This window comes from Phoca vitulina, unplaced genomic scaffold (genome assembly GCF_004348235.1).
Source record: "Phoca vitulina isolate PV1807 unplaced genomic scaffold, GSC_HSeal_1.0 scaffold67, whole genome shotgun sequence".
In the NCBI taxonomy this organism is placed as follows: Eukaryota; Metazoa; Chordata; class Mammalia; order Carnivora; family Phocidae; genus Phoca; species Phoca vitulina.
This window is the reverse complement of record NW_022589770.1, coordinates 475,087-493,737: the sequence shown is the minus strand read 5'-3', so window position 1 is coordinate 493,737 and position 18,651 is coordinate 475,087. Positions and strand designations below refer to the sequence as shown.

At 40.0% G+C, this 18,651-nt stretch overlaps 1 protein-coding gene across 5 annotated transcripts in view; it reads left to right on the top strand.

The window, feature by feature from the left end:
- Positions 1-18,651, top strand: part of FOCAD (focadhesin) — a 303,113-nt gene that overhangs the window by 31,337 nt on the left and 253,125 nt on the right. For all 5 annotated transcript variants that reach the window (XM_032392329.1, XM_032392330.1, XM_032392331.1 and 2 more), the window contains 3 exons: positions 840-928; positions 4,247-4,321; positions 6,958-7,112. In XM_032392329.1, the coding sequence (XP_032248220.1) occupies positions 872-928; positions 4,247-4,321; positions 6,958-7,112 (287 nt within the window). In that variant the 5' untranslated portion in view covers positions 840-871. The remainder of the gene's footprint in view (positions 1-839; positions 929-4,246; positions 4,322-6,957; positions 7,113-18,651) is intronic.

Sequence of the window (18,651 nt, the reverse complement as noted above, 5' to 3'; positions counted from 1 at the left end):
TTTTGTTTTTTTTTTTTTTTTTTGTGAGAGCCCAGTAAGAATGAGAGGTGTGATGTAAATATTAAAAGTTGGTGTTAATTGGGGCGCCTGGGTGGCTCAGTCGTTGGGCGTCTGCCTTCGGCTCAGGTCATGATCCCGGGGTCCTGGGATCGAGCCCCGTATAGGGCTCCCTGCTCAGCGGGAAGCCTGCTTCTCCCTCTCCCACTCCCCCTGCTTGTGTTCCTGCTCTCTCTATCTCTCTCTGTCAAATAAATAAATAAAATCTTAAAAAAAAAAAAAAGTTGGTGTTAATTGCTTGCTCTTTTAGCAGACAAGCAATCTGTTTCAGTGTGTGAGTTTCTAGGTCATTTCTGTACCCCCTGAAAAAAGCTCACCTAGGCTTTACACTTGTCACCAGCAGTTAGATGAGTGATTAAATGAAAGCTTGTATTCAAACTGTGGTAGAGTTTAAACAATTTTGCGAAAATTTGGTTCTTTCTCTCTTAGAAGTTTTGATCTTTGAAAAAATTTCTACTTCAAACATGTGGTTGAACTTTTAAGATCCTGTTATTTAGGCTTGAGCTTTTGGATTTTTTTTGGTTTCGATAGTGTGAATTAATCTGTTCCAGGATTTGCTCTAATGGGAAAAACCAAGAGTGGTTGAGCATTTTAGTTTATTTATCAATCATGGCATTTGTGGGCCGAAGTGGTTGGTGAGCATATTCCAGCAAATACGCTGCAGAGCTCTATGCTTTATTTCTATTGTTGTCTTTGGAATGAATTACTTTTATGTTATTTGAGGAATAATTGGTTTGAAATCCTTTTTCGGACTAACAAATACTCTTTTGTTTTGATTACAGAGTCCGCATATATACATGTAAGAGAAGCAAAAATGTCAGATGATATCAGGAAAAGGTTTGAATTTCCAAATTCTCTTATCCAATCACAGGTAATTTTTATTTAATTATTTTTGCTTCATGGTAACAAATGAACCGCTTTGGTGGATTGTTAGTAGAACTTTACATTTTCAACATTAAATGTTTTATTCTATATATAGGATTCTACATATATATATTGCTTTATTAACTTTTATATAAGTTAATTTGAAAATTTATATTTGAGGGGCACCTGGCTGGCTCTGTCAGTGGAGCATGCTAATCTTGATCTTAGGGTTGTGAGTTCCTGCCCCACGCTGGGTGTAGATATTACTTTATTTTATTTTATTATTTTTTAAAGATTTTATTTATTTGAGAGAGAGCAAGGGAGAGGGAGAGGGACAGAGAATCTGAAGCAGACTCTGCACTGAGCACAGAGCCCGACGTGGGGCTTGGTCCCATAACCGTGAGATCATGACCTGAGCGGGAACCAAGAGTCGGGTGCTTAACCGACTGAGCCACCCAAGTGCCCTCATATCTTGTAGAGATTATTTTTAAAAAATTAAAAAAACCCTGAAAATTTATATGTGACATAGGAAAGTGAATATTTGAAATTGACCAATCTCAGCTTTTTCTTTTTTAAGATTTTATTTATTTAAGAGTGAGAGAAAGAGAGAGAGGGAGAGGGAGAGCATAGAGAGAGAAGCAGACTCCCTGCTGAGCAGAGTGCCCGACGTGGGGCTCAGTCAAGGACTCTGAGATTATGACCTGAGCCGAAGGCAGATGCTTAACCAACTGAGCCACCCAGGCGCCCCCCAATCTCAGTTTCGATTTATATCATACTTTTCTTCTTAGACATAATAAAACCTTGATTAACTAGGAGGACCCTGGATCTGTATTTTTTTTTTTTTTAAGTGTATAATGAATTTTTGGGAATAGAAGTAAATGGCTGTACATCTACGGAGTATGAGAGATTGACATTTAAAAGGATATGTTTTACCCCTGTACAGTTATTAAGAATAAGAGATTTTGACCATAATACCTAACATTCAGTAAGTAAAATGTCCTGGATTAAAAAATTTGATGTCTGTACTAACACAGGCAGAGGTTGGTGATAATTTATTTTAGAGAGCTTTTCAGTTATTAGGGTTCAAACAGAGGTGGTTTTCTGGTTAGCCTTCCCCTAACTGGAAGCATTCTAGTTAGTCAAGGTACCGTCATAGCTTACTGTCTTTTCTTGTGAGAGTGAAGCCAGGGGACCAGCAGAAGCCAGCCCGAAGACCGAACGACGTACAGCGTCTTGGATGCTTTCGACAGTTTTCTCCGGAGATGCCTGCTGTGGGAATTGACTTAGCTGGGTAGTGGGGAACCCTTCCATGAGGAGTAGAACACTCCTTATGCAAGATTCCCTTCTACCTGACTGGGTTGGAGTCCTATCCTGTGCAGCACAGGTCCTTACCATGAAGAGGAAGATGAAGGCTTGGAGGATACCGTCCACAGTTTCTATTTTTCTGTGCTTGGAGTCCCTTCATTAGCGTAGATAACCGAGAAATGCCTATGTGTTTTACTGTTAAATTAAATGAGAAGTGTACATGTATTGTTTCATGGAGGATGTCTCTTTCAACTATTCTATTGTGGAAAACTTAAGTAGCAATATAGGGTCATTTATCCTTGGATTTTGTACTTTAAAATCAATTTAGCCTCTATTCTCTGATTTGTTAGAAGGATACATAGAAAGGCAAACTGGAGAAGTTGGACCTGGTGGGGGGATGTTTGTCAGTAAGCTGATCTTCTTTTAGTCTTTTTTTCTAAATATGAACGGGAGTTGTTGTTGTTGTTGTTTTTTTGTCCCTGTTATGTTTCATACTGGTTTTATTTGGTTCTTGCAACTGTCCCTTGTTCTCTGTGAATACTTCTTATTGTTCTTTTGTAACCATTGCTCAGTGTTAGCACCATATTTCATTGATTCACACACATTTTTTCACATCTTAGCATCTTTGAAATTGGGTCGCATCTAGTAACTCGTGGCAGCAGTTTTTACACAGCTGGTATTGCCTGCACGTGAACTTGGCCGGGATTTTCTAAAGGAACTCTTTCACTAATATAAAATCAAAATTTGAAATTATAAGGCGCATTATGTAACACAGGTAAATGGGCAGCCTTTCTTCCTTAGAGGTAGAAATAAAATAATGGTGCATCTTGCAGTTGATGGCCAGTTGCATTCAATGAAATATGGTATATTTTGTAAACAGGCACCAAAACTGTTCACTGGTCTTAATTCTTGTTACTGTCCCTTAAACTAGGAGGTAAGAGACAGTTAATTGATCGAAACTTAATATTCATGTAAATGCGTGATTTATATTATAAAACTGAGATCATCAAGCATTGAGGTCTTAAATCATTTCCAATGTGTGAAATACAAAAACAAAGGAGGAGGTGCTGTGTTTTTGTGTGACCTTTTCTGGAGACTACAAGACTGACAGGATTCACAGTTGTATCATACGTTGGTCCAAGTGCAGGATCAACACTTGCTGCAGTTAGAGAGTTTTTTCCAGCCCCTGCGCAGGATGGCTCTCATTGTTGCTAGCCTACAGCTCTAAAACAGCAGAGCAGTGCTGGGGAGTGGTGCAGAACCAGGAGAATGGAGTTGAGGTGGTAGGAAAGAACGATCTATATTATTTATGTTATCAACACTCCTTTATAAATAGAGTCTTAGATTTAACTTTGGGCTTTTTGACCAAAGCAGGATATGGGAACATTTTAGAGATTTATGAGACTAAAAGCTTATGCAAGGGCTAAAACCTATGAGAAAATAATAAAGAAATTAAATCATAGAGCCTAAACGAGAGAGAATGGTTGTGGTAGGGGGAGACCTATTGGTTCAGTTCTGTATGGGCCGTGGTCATAAAGATGGGGATGAGTTTTCTCCATCTTCATTAAGGACATGATGAAGCATGATGGATTGCATTTAGATGCAAAAATGATTTTAAAAGCTGTGGAGTTTCTCATTTGTCTCACGGTTTAATGGATGAAGCAATCTCACATTATCTTCTAATACTAAGTGACAGCAATTTGAACTGAAAATCTGGCAATTTTCTTAATATCTATGAACTGTAGATTGCTTATTGGAATAAAAATGCTTACCTTGAAAGTTGTTAGGAAGCTAAGAAATTATGTACGTAGAATGCCTAATTCAGTGCCTTCCATAGAGCGCACTCTCAGATGAGTGGGAATTCTATTATGACTTGACTGGCTGGCACACTCATACTCCTATCACCTCGTTTTTTTTTTTTTTTATATCAACTAGTATTGATAGGAGTTACCTTCAAATGCACTAATTGGAGAGAACTTCTGATGCCATGTATTTATTGATTTTTTTTTTTTTTTTTAAGGCTGTGGGTCATCTTATTGCTGCAGTCCTGAAGGAAAATGGTTTTTCAGAAAAGATCCATCAATCCACAAACCAGGTCTGTATTCAACTTTGCACTTGAGTTCTATTCAGATACTGTTCCCAGCTGCATGTAGGCACTCCTTCTGTTTCAGGTCACTGTAGAAATGATTTTGAACTGGTTTTGTTTGTTTGTTTTTTGGTTTGCCAAGTTCTCCTTCAAAATTATTACTATTATTATTATTATTATTATTATTTTTTAAAGATTTTATTTATTTGTCAGAGAGAGGGAGAGAGAGAGCATGAGCATAAGCAGGGGGAGCAGCACAGGGAGAAATAGGCAGAGGGAGAAGCAGGCTCCCCTCTGAGCAAGGAGCCTCATGTGGGATTCGATCCCAGAACCCTGGGATCATGACCTGAGCTGAAGGCAGATGCTTAACCGACTGAGCCACCCAGGCGTCCCCCTTCTTCCAAATTCTTTACAATTTTAAAATTGGTTACAACAGACTCCGGGAATGAGATATGGAGGGGATGGTAAAGGGGAATATTCTTGTGACTCTTAGTGAAAAATAGCATGGGTGGAATGAGGATAGACATACCTTAGAGAAGGTTGGTAGGATTACCTCTGAGGGAATCTTTCTGTTTAATGGAGAAAGTGAACATAGCGGCTCTGTTTGGATGTAGGAGATTTTTCCTACTTTAGGGTGCCCCAAATATGAGTTCTATGTTGGAAAGGTCATGCTTTGGTACTTGGAGCTGAAGGAAAATGTCCATACATCCATGCATAGGGCAGGTGAATGCTAAGATTGAAACTGTGCTCAGCTTCCTGAGATGTAGACCACTTGGGTTTTGGTCAACCAGTGTTGTAGATTTTGACCTGCTGGTTGGAAACTGTGTGGTGCTCTCAGGTAAACTCTTTGGAGAATGTAGATGATGGAAATAAGATTTTTTTTTTTCACAGAAGAAATAATTGATTTTCTTTCTCTCACGTTGCTTTTTTTTTTTACCACCTCACATTGCTTTTGATTAGCTACTCCAAGTTACATCTCTCTCCAGCGTCTGCTGCCATATTGAAATTAGTGTAGAGGCAAATTTCACTAATTGGCATTTATCTGGTATTTGTATGTAGTTGTATAAATTAGGTTTTCTGAGAGCGCTGATCTTAATCCTGCCTATAATCACATTATGTACTATGAGGTGATCTAGTGGTTTTACTTAAACAGCCGGGATTTATTGAATTGTCAAATCCCTGTGACTGTTTTCTCTTCTATTAATAAATGAATGCTTACTTCCACAAGGGCACAGTAATACCTGAGGCAGGAGTTTTTTTTATTCATTTATTTCGTTTTTCTGGTTAAAATGGACTACTGACATTTGGAACCCTTTGATATTGGCCATACAGGTGAATAAAATTTCCTTCTGAATAAAAGAACTGGTATATAAATATTTCTTTCCTGCAGTGACTGTTAACTGTATTGTTCTGTTACAGTGGGATCCTTAGATTGAAAAGGCTCTCAAAGCCAGCTACACTGGGAAAGTGGGCACAATATGCTGATTTTCATTCTTTTGGTTATTCTTTTTTTTTTTTTTTTTTTTAGATTTTATTTATTTATTTGACAGAGAGAGACACAGTGAGAGAGGGAACACAAGCAGGGGGAGTGGGAGAGGGAGAAGCAGGCTTCCCGCTGAGCAGGGAGCCCCATGCGGGGCTCGATCCCAGGACCCTGGGATCATGACCTGAGCTGAAGGCAGATGCTTAACCGACTGAGCCACCCAGGCGCCCCTCTTTTAGTTATTCTGTGGGAGCTGAGGATCTTAGTTTTTTTCCTCAAATTATATATTTTTCTAATAACTTATGTTAGGAAGAGGGAAAAATAGCTTCATGATGTGTTCTTTAATAAAACAAAACAAAACCCAAACCACATGTAAATCTAAATGGACTTAACCCACAGTACATTCAAATATGGGTTTATCATTAGTCATGAACCTCTGGTGGGGTGGGTCATGGATGCTTGAGGAAGTTATGAAAGCTCGAAGCTCTGCATTTATAGGATTTTTCAAAATAAAGATCTTAACATTTACTTATGTGCCCTTCTGGTGCTTTTCTATCAAAGATGACAGATTAATGGTCGGAGGGGGCAAAAAGTCAGTTTCTTTCTTTCTTTTTTTAAAGATTTTATTTATTTACTTGAGAGAGAGAGAGAGAGGGAGGGAGCATGAGCAGGGGGAGGGGCAGAGGGAGAAGCAGGCTCCCCACTGAGCAGGGAGCTGGATGTGGGGCTCGTTCCCAGGACCCCGAGATCATGACCTGATTTGAAGGCAGATGCTTAACCAGCTGAGCCACCCAGCCATCCCAAGTCAGTTTCTTTCTTGACCACAACAGTTTTCTAGGCTTTTGTTGGAAGCCATGGAAATACCAGTTTGCTGTCCCCCCCCCTTAACTGTCTTTCCTCTGGGCCCACATTAGACTTTAGTAAATTGGGGCAGGGGCCGTGTGGGGGGTGGTGGAGTGCATGTAGGTGGTAGAGATTGCTGGTAGGAGAGCAGAAACACGTTCTGAAGAGGGAGAAGCAGGCTCCCTGCTGAGCAAGGAGCCAGATGTGGGACTCGATCCCAGGACACTGGGATCATGACCTGAGCCGAAGGCAGACGCTTAACTGACTGAGCCACCCAGGCATCCCCGGACGTGTCTTTTAATCACTGGTTTGATTTCAGACTCCGGCTTTGAACTTGCTGTGGGAGAAGTGTTGCAGTGATAATGTGGTGGTTCGAACAGCCTGCTGTGAGGGTCTAGTGGCCCTTGTTGCTCAGGATCACGCAGAGTTCAGCTATGTGCTCAATGGGATACTCAACCTGATTCCATCAACCAGGTATTCTTTCTTTCATGTTTGATCAGTAAAACACATTTTTAGAAAAAAAAAAAAAGTCACTAATTTGCCATTAAAGGTCAACGTTCACTCTACTTGCCAGTTGTTTTTCTCTCCCTTAAGATGTCACGAAGTTGGTATTTCATATGTGCTGATTTGGACTCTATAGTCTTGGAATTGTGGTCATTTGCTGTATGTAAGACTTCAGGGCTTTCTGAGGCGCCTTTTTTTTTTAAGATTTTATTTATTTATTTGACACAGAAAGCACAAGAAGGCAGAATGGCAGGCAGAGGGAGAAGGAGAAGCAGGCTCCCCGCTGAGCAGAGAGCCTGATGTGGGGCTCAATCCCAGGACCCTGGGTTCATGACCTGAGCGGAAGGCAGATGCTTAACCCACTGAGCCACCCAGGCGTCCCTAACTTACTGATTGATCTTAAGCAGGCCATGTAGATTTTTCCTTATGCCCTTTTTTCAGATGCAGGTAATGGTATTTGTTTCCCCCTAAATCTTTTCAAATGCCTTAAAATTCATAAACATAAAACCTATTTGCATTGTGCACTTGTACTATTTATATTCAAAAGTAAGTTTCAGCCGCTAAGGAGCCAGGGTAATGTCTCTGTCTACGTAAGGAATAATTAGAGCAGGTTAGATTATACCTTTTTTTTTTAAGATTCTGTTTTTAAGTAATTTCTACATGGGGCTTGAACTTACAGCTCCGAGATCAAGAGTTGCATGTTCTACCAGCTGAGTCCGCCAGGTACCTGAGATTATACCTTTAATTCCAGAAGGTTATGTTAGAAAATTATGCTGTGTGGGATGTCCTTCATACCTCATTATAAGTCTGTCATTACTATTGTAAACTGAAAAGCATAAGATTTGCTGATGGTGAATCAACATGTCATCTGTATATGTTATAATTTGTTAGTGACCTTAGATTTTTTTTAAGATTTAAAAGTGTATTTTTGGGGGGCACCTAGGTGGCTCAGTCAGTTCAGTGTCTGACTCTTGATTTTAGCTCAGGTCATGATCTCAGTGTTGTGAGATTGAGCCCTGCTTCAGGCTCCATGCCCAGCTTAAGATTCTCTCTCTCTTTCTGCCCGCCACCTAAAAAATTAAAAAAAAAAAAAATGTATTTTTTGAATAAGCAACACAATCACATGGAAAAAGTCCTAAAGGGTATATGAGGCCAGGTGTCTGTCTTGTCTTACTCCTATAATTCAGTTTTTCTTCTCAGAGGCAAAACTCTTACCAGGTCTTATTTTCTTTTTAAAGATGTTGTATGTACATATAACTGACAATTTATGTGTTTATATTTTTCCTTAAGAAAAAAAAAAAAAACTAATAGCCTACTGCACACAGTATTTATTTTTCATTCTTTAGTGAAAAAATATATCTTGGAGACTGGAGATTGTTCTTTAACAAAAATAAAGTGCTTTCTAATTTTTTCGAGTCGTATAATATTCCATTGTATGAATGTGCCATAATTTACCAATTCCCTATTATTTTCATTTTTTTTCTTTTTTTGCAATTATAGTCAGTGCTTCAATGAGTAATCTGATACATATAGATGACCATTAGTTTTCAAGGGTCATCGGAAACATGGTCAAGTCATAGAAGAAAGCATTGTATTTTATAGTAAACCTATATAGGAATTTTAACGATTGGAAGCTCCTGGGGGGAAATCTTTAAGTTTCTTATCTGAGAATGTTCTTGACTAACTTATAAGCCACAGGGAGATGGAGACAGGGTAGACCTTGAAGCTAACCAGTTTAATTTTTGAATCAATTCAATGACGAAATGTGTTATATAAGTGCTACGTTTTCTTTATTGTTACCAGTAGAGATAATAATTATGTGTGAATAATTTTTTCATTTGTTTTATTTCAAGTAGCAGAGCTTTGTGGTTTGCAATGATTACAAAGACTATACTTTGCATTGTTTCTGTCTTTAAAAAAAAAAAGAATCAAATTTAAGAAATTAAATTTAATTTAATTAAAAACAGGAGACCCAAACAGCCTTCTCCTTCAAATGCTGTTCAGGGAATTTTCTGACACAGAAAACCATCTTTTTACCATGAGATGGAAGCAGAAAGAAAACTGGGGCACCAGTACTTATATTGTACAAAATAGCCTTTAAAACAAAGACTGTACCAAGAAACAGAGAAGAACACTATATAATGATAAGGGAACAATCTAACAGTAGGATATAACAATTCTAAATATTTATGCACCCAACATGGGAGCACTAAATACATAAAACAGCTGTTGATAGACATAGAGGAAGAAAACAGTAATAGAAGACCGTAACACCCCACTTACATCAATGGACAGATCATCCAGACAGAAAGTCAACACGGAGACAGTGGTTTTGAATGACACATTGGACCAGATGGACCTAACAGGATATATCTAGAACATTCCATCCAAAAATAGTGGAATACACATTTCTTTTCAAGTGCACGTGGAACGTTGTCCTGAATAGATTACATGTTAGGCCACAAAACAAATCTCAATAAATTAAAAAAGATTGAAATCCTATCTTGCATGTTTTCTGACCACAGCAGTATAAAACTAGAAATAAAAATCAAACAAACATACACCCCGCCCCCCCATCTTTATCTTTGGGATATAAAAGCAGGAATGACTTTGTCATTTCCCTGTGCTTCTTGCCTGAGACATTTTGGATCTTCAATTTACAGCATTTAAATTTCTACTTGTCTCTGGATTTCTCTTCTTCAAAGAGAGATTTATCAGAATCTAGAGGCACCCTGGGAACAGAGCCACATAGTAATTGCTCAGCTTTGACGTAGAACAGTAATTCTAAAGGGTAATCTTTTTATTTTGCCTACCTGCTAGCGTAGCATCCTTCAGGAACTGAGAGATTGAGAGAGGGAGGTAGTGAGCCATAGGGAGAAGCAGCCTTCTGTAGAAGAGAGATTTAGAGAATGTAGCTTCTGGAGCTTTCTCAGCATTGCAGGAAATGTTGAAAGGCACAAGGAGAGATGGAAGGAAAAGTCTGTGAGGTCATCTCCCCTAGCTTTATAACCTGCTTCTCGGCCCTTTGTCAGTCTAGTCTATAAATTCTCTTGGAACATGTATGGGAGCCCTCCCCCCACCCCTGGCCATTCAACCTGCAATTTAGAAACGTTGGTCTAGAGCCTGCTACATTGTATAGTCTAACTTTGCAAAAGACTTGACATTTGCAAAGCTCTGGTTGTCTAAACTTCAGGGAGTGGCTGGGAAAGTGTCTGGCTCTGTTTGAGAGACTGTTCCTTCAAAGGAATAGTTTGATGTCTAAGAGTGTTCTCGGTTCAAAGCTGAGGCAACATGAAACAATTGTAAACTAGTTTTTATAGCTTCTGTAAACAAAGAAATGGATTTAAGAGGTCTAAAATGTTCTTTTAATCAGTAAGGAAATTTGAAAAAAAAAAATTATTCCCTAGGGAGGGTGAAGGAAAGAAGGGGGACCACAAAGGAAACACAGTAAGGAAATCATTATCACCAGTTAAATGTGAATTTTGAAATTAAACAAACTGAAATTAAAGTGAATGATACATGGTAGCATGTACTTTTCTTGTCTCTTCAGGAACTGCTTGTTTTAAGTTTAGATTGTTTTAGATTTTGTTTATTTTTGTTTTTACATTGAATTTATCCTGAGATAACGATTCCCAAAGCAAGTTTTTCCATTTTTCTGTTCTTAGATTCGCCCGCCCCCCCTTTCCCGCACTAGCTTCTAGAAAGCTCAGGCAGCCATTGTTGCCATTGCTTAGTAACGGGATTGTGCATAAAAACTGTACTCTCCTGTGGAACCAGGTAGTCAGTGTTCGATATTGAGATGTCATGACAGCCTGTAATTTCCGTTCCACTGCTTCCCCAACCCTTTCTTTTAAAAATGTGTTTGGGAGGATGGTTATGCGCTAGATAAACTAGGCTAGCCCTTGATTTGTGTGCCTTTTGTGCTTTTTAAATAAGGGAGAGACCTGCAATTTATGTGTTTGGGGAAAATAAAGTGTGTTAAGGTGTGAGAGATTAAAGTCTGTTTTCTGAGATTCCTAAAGGCAAGCCTACTTTTTATTTTTACTTATTTTTATTTTTTAAAGATTTTTATTATTTGAGAGAGAGAGGGCAGGAGGCAGGGGAAGGGCAGAGAGAGCGGGAGAGAGAGAATCCTCAGCCGACTCCACACTGAGCGCAGATCCTGATGCGGGCGGGGCTTGATCCCAGGACCCTGAGATCATGACCTGAGCCCAATCCAAGATTCGGACGCTTAGCTGACTGAGCCACCCAGGTGCCTTGCAAAGCCTGCTTTTTAATGAAATCTTGCATAGACTATTAAAGATGCCCATGGTGGTCCTGACTAAAGCTGATGGATTCAGGGAGTCTTTGATTGTGGATTGATGGAAGGTCCAAGTTGTTTTAAAATTATTCTAAGAACTATTGGGAGTTAATGTTTAGGGTAATTTAATGAGAAAAATTCTGTGTTTCAGGCTCTTCTTTTTTATTGATGACTCTGTTCCTTGGGAAACTTAATTGTTCTGTTCTCTTATAGGCAATGGCTAGCAACTGAGGAGACACTGTATTCATATCTTGTATTATTGAAGCTTTTCTGTACTATTTAGGTTCTCCATTTTTATTTTATTTGGCAGGAGAAGAAGCATCAAGGAAGGATGACTTCATGAGGTTTCCCCAAGATTTAAGGGGTCTAGTCATAGCATGCTTTCATCTAGTTGGGGCGTCAGTGTTTTTCTTGAATTTGAGATGGTTTCAGGTTTATATCTACATGGGTATCATTGCTTATTTCACTCTTATCTGAGAGTGACAGAATCATTAGACCATGTCTGTTTCCCCATCTTGTCTTCTAAATATTCCTGTAAGCTGTTTAGCTTGTTTCCAGATGTTCTCCTTTTCTTTTCTCCAATCCATTTTCTTTCCCTAAAATCCCAGAACCTCTCTCAGCTTGCAGCTCGTAACCAGAAAAGTGATTCCAGGCACTTTTTTCGTCTAGGACATTCTGCCCTATTTCTTTTCATGTTCCTTGATCTGGTTGAAGCTTTGTTTGTCTCAAAATCTTCCATTGTAAGAGCCATGTGTTTGTGCTAAGATGTTTCTAGGTGATTTAGGAAAAGCAACTACTGAAACACATGTTACTTTTATAGTGGGAAAAGGCTTCAGAAGAAATCAGGCTATTTTCTGGGACTGAGAAGACAAATGAGTATGTAGAACTTCCCCAAGCAAAAAGTCAATAGCATTCTATTTCTTAGATTTTTTTTTTAAAACATTATTTTTTGTCATTTATTCAAGCCTGGGTTCCCCAGAACTGTTTTTGATTTCCTTCCTTTCTTCCTGGTTTTCTTTGTCTCTCTCTCTCTCTTTTCTCATATAATTTTATAACAAATTTAGAAAATGATTTGATCATTAATCTAGTGTTTAACATTCTCTTATTTGCTGGTGACTAACTGTGCTTAAAGCTGACCAATTATCCTTTCTGGTGAAAAAAGAGACTGGGCCACATTTGTACCATTGTCCCCATCATACCCAGGGATGCCCCCTTCGGAGATAATTTGTGTCATACAATGAGAATTTGTAATTCTCATCCCTGGTCCAAAAATTAGTATGGCTACTTCCTTGTACCTCATATTTGGAATATTTCAAAAGCAAAGGACCAAGCATTATTTGAGGTCTTTCGAAAAAGAGACTGAGCATACATGAGCAGTGTTTCATGTTATAATCAAATCAACCCCAAACAAAGGAAACCTGATGCATGCTATTCATATGCACGATAGTAACTGTGCTATATTTACCTAGAGAAAAGCCATCTTTGTGGGTGGTTTTAATTACTGTAGTTTGTACAGCTTGACCAAAAATGTTTTCTTTTCTGTCTTATTTATTTATTTCTTTGGAATACTCAACATCATTCCTGACCTGCACTCCCTCTCATGATAAGATCTGGGTCTCAGCTCTTAGGCCCAGTGAAAATTGAGGTTCCTTTTTGCATTGCCTCTTGCCATTCTGCTGGTAGGGCAGGCCTGAAGTTTCTTTTTTTTTTGTTTTTTAAAGATTTATTTATTTATTTGACAGAGAGAGACACAGTGAGAGAGGAAACACAAGCAGGGGGAGAGGGAGAGGGAGAAGCAGGGAGCCTGATGCAGGGCTCGATCTTAGGACCCTGGGATCATGACCTGAGCTGAAGGCAGACGCTTAACGACTGAGCCACCCAGGAACCCCAGGCCTAAAGTTCCTATTGCTGTCACTGAGAGGGTTCTTGAATCAATTCAGCTTTTTCTGGCACCTTCCCAAGGAAGAACTTGTTCCAGCTGATCTTCACTGAAGGACTTTTGGCAGCAGGTTACTGAGTGTGTTAGGACTCTTTGGGCTACAAGTTACAGAAACCCACTTGAACTAATTTGAGCACAAAAGGGTGCTTTTTATTTTTTGGTAAATGGGTGTCCCCTAGGACCCAAGAACAGGGATGCAGCCGGGCCTCAGAAAGGAATTGGGTACAGACTGTGTGTTTCCCCCCTCTTGCCGCAGACTGAGTCTCTCTGCCTCTGGTCTCCAGGGCACCACCTGCTCCTGGGTTAATAGCTCTTTTGTATAAGAGACAGCCCAACTGAGGTTGGCCACAATTACAGATTTCCAAGGACCCGTGTGTGTGAGATGTTCACTCTGGACCGGTCAGGTCTGCCAGGGGCTATGTGTTCGTTTCCTAAGGCTGTTGCAACAAAATTGACCACAACTTGGTGGCTTAAAATAACAGAAATTTATTATTTCACAATTCTGGAGGCTAGAAGTCCCAAACCAAGAAGGCCACAGGATTGGTTCCTTCTGGAGGCTGGGAGCACGCGTTCCATTTCTCTCTCTTAGCTTCTGGTGGCTGTTGCAACCTTTGGCGTTCCTCGGCTTGTGGCTGCATAACTCTGTCTTTTCAGGCCCTCCTTGTCTGTGTGTCTGTCTCTGCTCTCCCTCCCCTTTCTCTCAGAAGCACACAAGTCATTGAATCTAAGGCCCCCCCCTGGATGATCTGATCTCGAGATCCTTAATTATATCTGCAGAGACCCTATTTCCAAATAAAGTCACCTTCACGGGTACCAGAGGATAGGACTTAGATGTATCCTTCTGGGAGACACAGTTTAACCCTCTAGAGGCTGTGTCTGCACTGTGTGAGCATATGGGTGCTAGGTTCCCTACACAGTAACCACACGAATGGGGAAGGAGTGGCGAGTCCCCACACAGGAGGCTGGAACACTGATTCCAAGGAGTCTTCTTCCCTGGGATTGAACTTGGAGGGAAAGCCATGACTTGGGAAATAGGTATCTTTCAGCCCCTCAGCTCAGCTGTAGCTTTGAACTATAATTGTGCTTAAGTGACTGGTGTTAGACTGGTGTTGCTCAGAGAGGACTAGAGGGAGGAGACACTGAGTGGATAGAGAGTCACTGTCAAAGGTAGTAACATAACCGTGTTCCTGTGTTGGTGAGATGCCGCCATGTTTTCCGTTGTCATCGTCCTCTGGAATGTTCTTTTGAAACTATGTATTACCTCTCCAAACAGCAGCAATGGTAGAAACCCCCACTGCCTTGGTTGCCAGGGGGACTGAGGGAAGGAAACTAGCATATAGTGTGACACAAAAAAATTACCAAGAAAATCTTGGGCACAGTTGGTGTTAAAAAGAGGAACTTCTCCTATGATTTTAAAAACTTTTTATAGAGAATTTCAAAAGTAGGTAGAATAGTGTTATGAACCCTCATGTTCCTTTCACGCATCCCTATAGCCACTAAACCTGCTCTTTCCATAGCCCACCCCTGTCCATGCTTGGAAGCAAATCCCAGGCATCGTATAATTTCTTCTTTAGATATTTAACTGTATACCTCCTTTTAAAGAACAATAATGTCATTATTATACCTGGATATATATGTGTGTGTGTATAATTCTTTAAATGTATAGTCAGTGTTCAGATTTCCATTTGTCCCATATTCTTTTTTTTTTATGATTTGTTTCTGAATGACCATCCAAGAATTTGTTGTTATGTCTTTTACACCTTTTTTAATCGATGGGATCGCCCCCCTCACATCTACTCATCTCTGTCTCTGTGTGTCTCTTTCTTTTTTTTTAAATATATATTTTTTAAGATTTTATTTATTTATCAGAGAGAGAGAGAGACAGGCAGGCAGAGGGAGAAGCAAGGCTCCTTGCTGAGCAAGGAGCCCCATGTGGGACTCGATCCCAGGACCCTGGGATCATGACCTGAGCCGAAGGCAGATGCTTAACTGACTGAGCCACTCAGGCGTCCCTGTCTCTCTTTCTTGGACTCTGCTGAATGCATCTCCATGGTGTACTTTAACTTATTTCTCTATATTTCCTGTAAAATGAAAGTTTGCTTTAGAAATTTGATGAGATTTATGTTCAGTTTTTTTTTCTTATTGGGAGGGATGTTAGGGGAGGGAAGACTTCTTATAGATGGTAATGTGTTCCCTAGTCAGGAGGGAAATAATATCTGATTTTTTTTTTTTAAAGATTTTATTTATTTGTCAGAGAGAGAGAGACCACGTGCATAAACAGGGGAAGTGGCAGGCCTAGCAGGCAGAGGGAGAGGCAGGCTCCCCAGCGAGCAGGGAGCCCGATGCTGGACTCGACCCCAGGACCCTGGGATCATGACCCGAGGCGAAGGCAGACGCCCAACCGATTGTTTTCTTTTTTGGAAATGTTAGCTGTTGATGCTGAATGGTTAGATCCATTAATTCGTTAGGACCTTCAACATGGTTGAAATCCTATCATTTTTTCTTGGCTTGCTTCCTGAAATATTGCAATAAAGAGACTCTTCCCCGCATCTATTATTTGGTCAACCCAGTAGTACAGCTTGTATAGGAAAGGCAGGATATATAGTGGATTCTTTCTCAAATAAATTTGGTCAACTTCAAAATAGTCAGCTTTTTCATAGCATCCTTCAGTGTTGACCAGTTCGATTTTATTTTATAAAGAATTACAATGTGTTCATGGATTTAGACTTAATTGATGTATTTCAGTTTTCTTCCCTCTTTTTTAAAAATCCTTTTTTGAGACTTGAGTATCTTTTCACTGTTTTTGAGTTTGTTCCAGACCCACTCTTTTTTACTATCTCCTATATACCTGTGCTTGGTGCTATGATATCATGGTGAGGAAAGCAGAAATAGTCATTGTACTTATGATGCCTTTGGTTTAGAGGCAGGGACTGCCACGATCACATAGTTGCACAGTTAGGTATTAAACTACATTCAGACAAAGTACACCGTGCCAGGAGTCCCTTTAGTATCATCCTGATGAAGTAACACCTAGGATGAGACTGAGGAATGAATAGAACTTATCTAGGCAAATAGGAGTGGCTAGGCTTTCTCATTACAGGAAATAGCATGTGCCAGGTCCCTGTGGTAGGAGGGAAGATGGCTCATAGGAAGACCTAAAAGAATGTCAAAAGCTGGGACATCTGGGCGGCTCAGTTGATTGTCTGCCTTCGGCTCAGGTCATGATCTCAGGGTCCTGGGATCGAGCCCTGTATGTACCTGGGGTTGAGCCCCATGCTCAGCATGGAGTCTGCTTGTTCCTCTGCCCCTTTCCCAGCTCCTGTGTGCACTCTCTTTCTCTCAAATGAATAACATCTTTACAAAAAAAAAAAAAAGTGTCAAAAGCAGAGGGAGAGTGGTTTGAGATGAAGCTGGGAAGGTAGGTAGGGGCCAGATAATGCGGTTCACAATGGCTAATCTTGAGGATTTGCATCTTTAATCCTGAGTGCTGAGGGAATCTACTGAAGTATTTATCTAGTGGGTATCAGGGGTTTCAAAAGGGCCACTCTGGCTGCAGTATGCACATAATATAAAAGTGTTGGAGGGCGCCTGGGTGGCTCAGTAGGTTAAGGGTCTGCTGCCTTTGGCTCAGGTCCTGATCCGAGACTCCCAGGATCGAGCTCTGCATTGGGCTCCCTTCTCGGTGGGGAGCCACTCTCCCTCTGCCACTTCCCCTGCTTGTGCTTTCTCGCTCGCTCTCTGTCAGGGAAATAAAATCTTAAAAAGAAAAAAAAAGTGTTGGGTTTTGGGTAGGCAGATAGAATGGATATAGGGAGATGAGTTTAGGTGGCTATTGCTGTAGATCAGGTGAAGGAAGATACCTGCTTGCATCAGAGATGGAGGGAAATAGATGGATTTTTGAGATATAGAAGGGGTGAAGTTGGACCACCTGGGTCAGTTAAGCATCCGACTCTTGGTTTCAGCTTAGGTCGTGATCTCAGGATCATTTGATCGAACTCCATGTTGGGCTTCGCGTTCGGTGTGGAGTCTGCTTAGGAGGACTCTCTCCCTCTGCTCCTCCACCCCGTGCTCTCTCCCTCTGTCTCACATAAATAAATTTAAAAAAAAAAGAAAAAGAAGGGGTGAAGCATTTGAGGTGGATTAAATATGAGGATGACTGAAAGGAATATGTCAAAGGTGACTCCTTGATTTCTGACTTGCCAACTGGTAGGTAGGGAACATCGAAAGAAAAGCAAGAAGAGCAAGAGTTAGGATTTAGACATGTTGAATTTGAGGCACAGTTCCGACACTGACGTGGGAATATCTAGTAACAGGTTATACTGTGGATAAGTTAGTCATAATATGTAACCAGATCTTTTCTGTCCTGATTAAAGCCTTCACTTCGATTCATTAAAGTACTCTTCTGTGTAGGTACGTACACAGAGAACCTGCTCATCTGAGGACTAATTCCAATTCCTGAGAATGTTCCTCAGAAGTCTACTTTTTCATATTAACATGTTTTTGTGTTTGTGCCAAACTGTGACTAATGATAGGTTCTAAATAAAACATACCATGGTTGTTTCATTGTTTACTTAAATTTCTGCTCATATTATTCATCTAGGAGATCAGATTTACTCTCCTATTTGTGATCAGCGAGTCCTTCGTTGTGAGATTATAAATCTCTTCCCCCGCCTTTTTTTACTAATAAAAAAATAAAAGTGTGCATACTTTTTTGAAAACTCAAACAGTGGCACTTGCAGGTAGTGAAAGTAGTTAAGTGGTAAAACTTTTCCTTTTTGTCATCTTCTCTCTCTTCTTTTTTAAAAATTCCGTTTCTTTTTGGGTCCTGGTGAAAACTGGAAAGTAGAAGACTCATGGCTCCTAGCCTGTTTCAGAGGTGCCTTCAAATCTTAACTTCGTTCCCTCTGGAATATAGAAGGAGCTAGGGTGATGATCTGCAGTCAGGACCAGACACATGGGTGGAATCAGGGACCAGCTAATTCCATTGAAGTTGGAGCCCCATTTCTAGACCTATAAAGAAAGTATTTATAAGTACATACACTCCCAAGTATTTTAAAATTGGGTAATCCATTCCTATGTATATTGTTCTAAAACTTGCATTTTTTCACTCAATAGGTATTGGATATCTTTCTGTATATCCGTTTGCATCTTTGTTAACAGCTGCAGAGTATTCGTTATTATGAATGTATCATATTTTATTTTATTATTTTAAATATTTGTAAAGGGCAAGGGAGGGCGTGTGCATGCATACAAGTCGGGGCAGAAGGGGA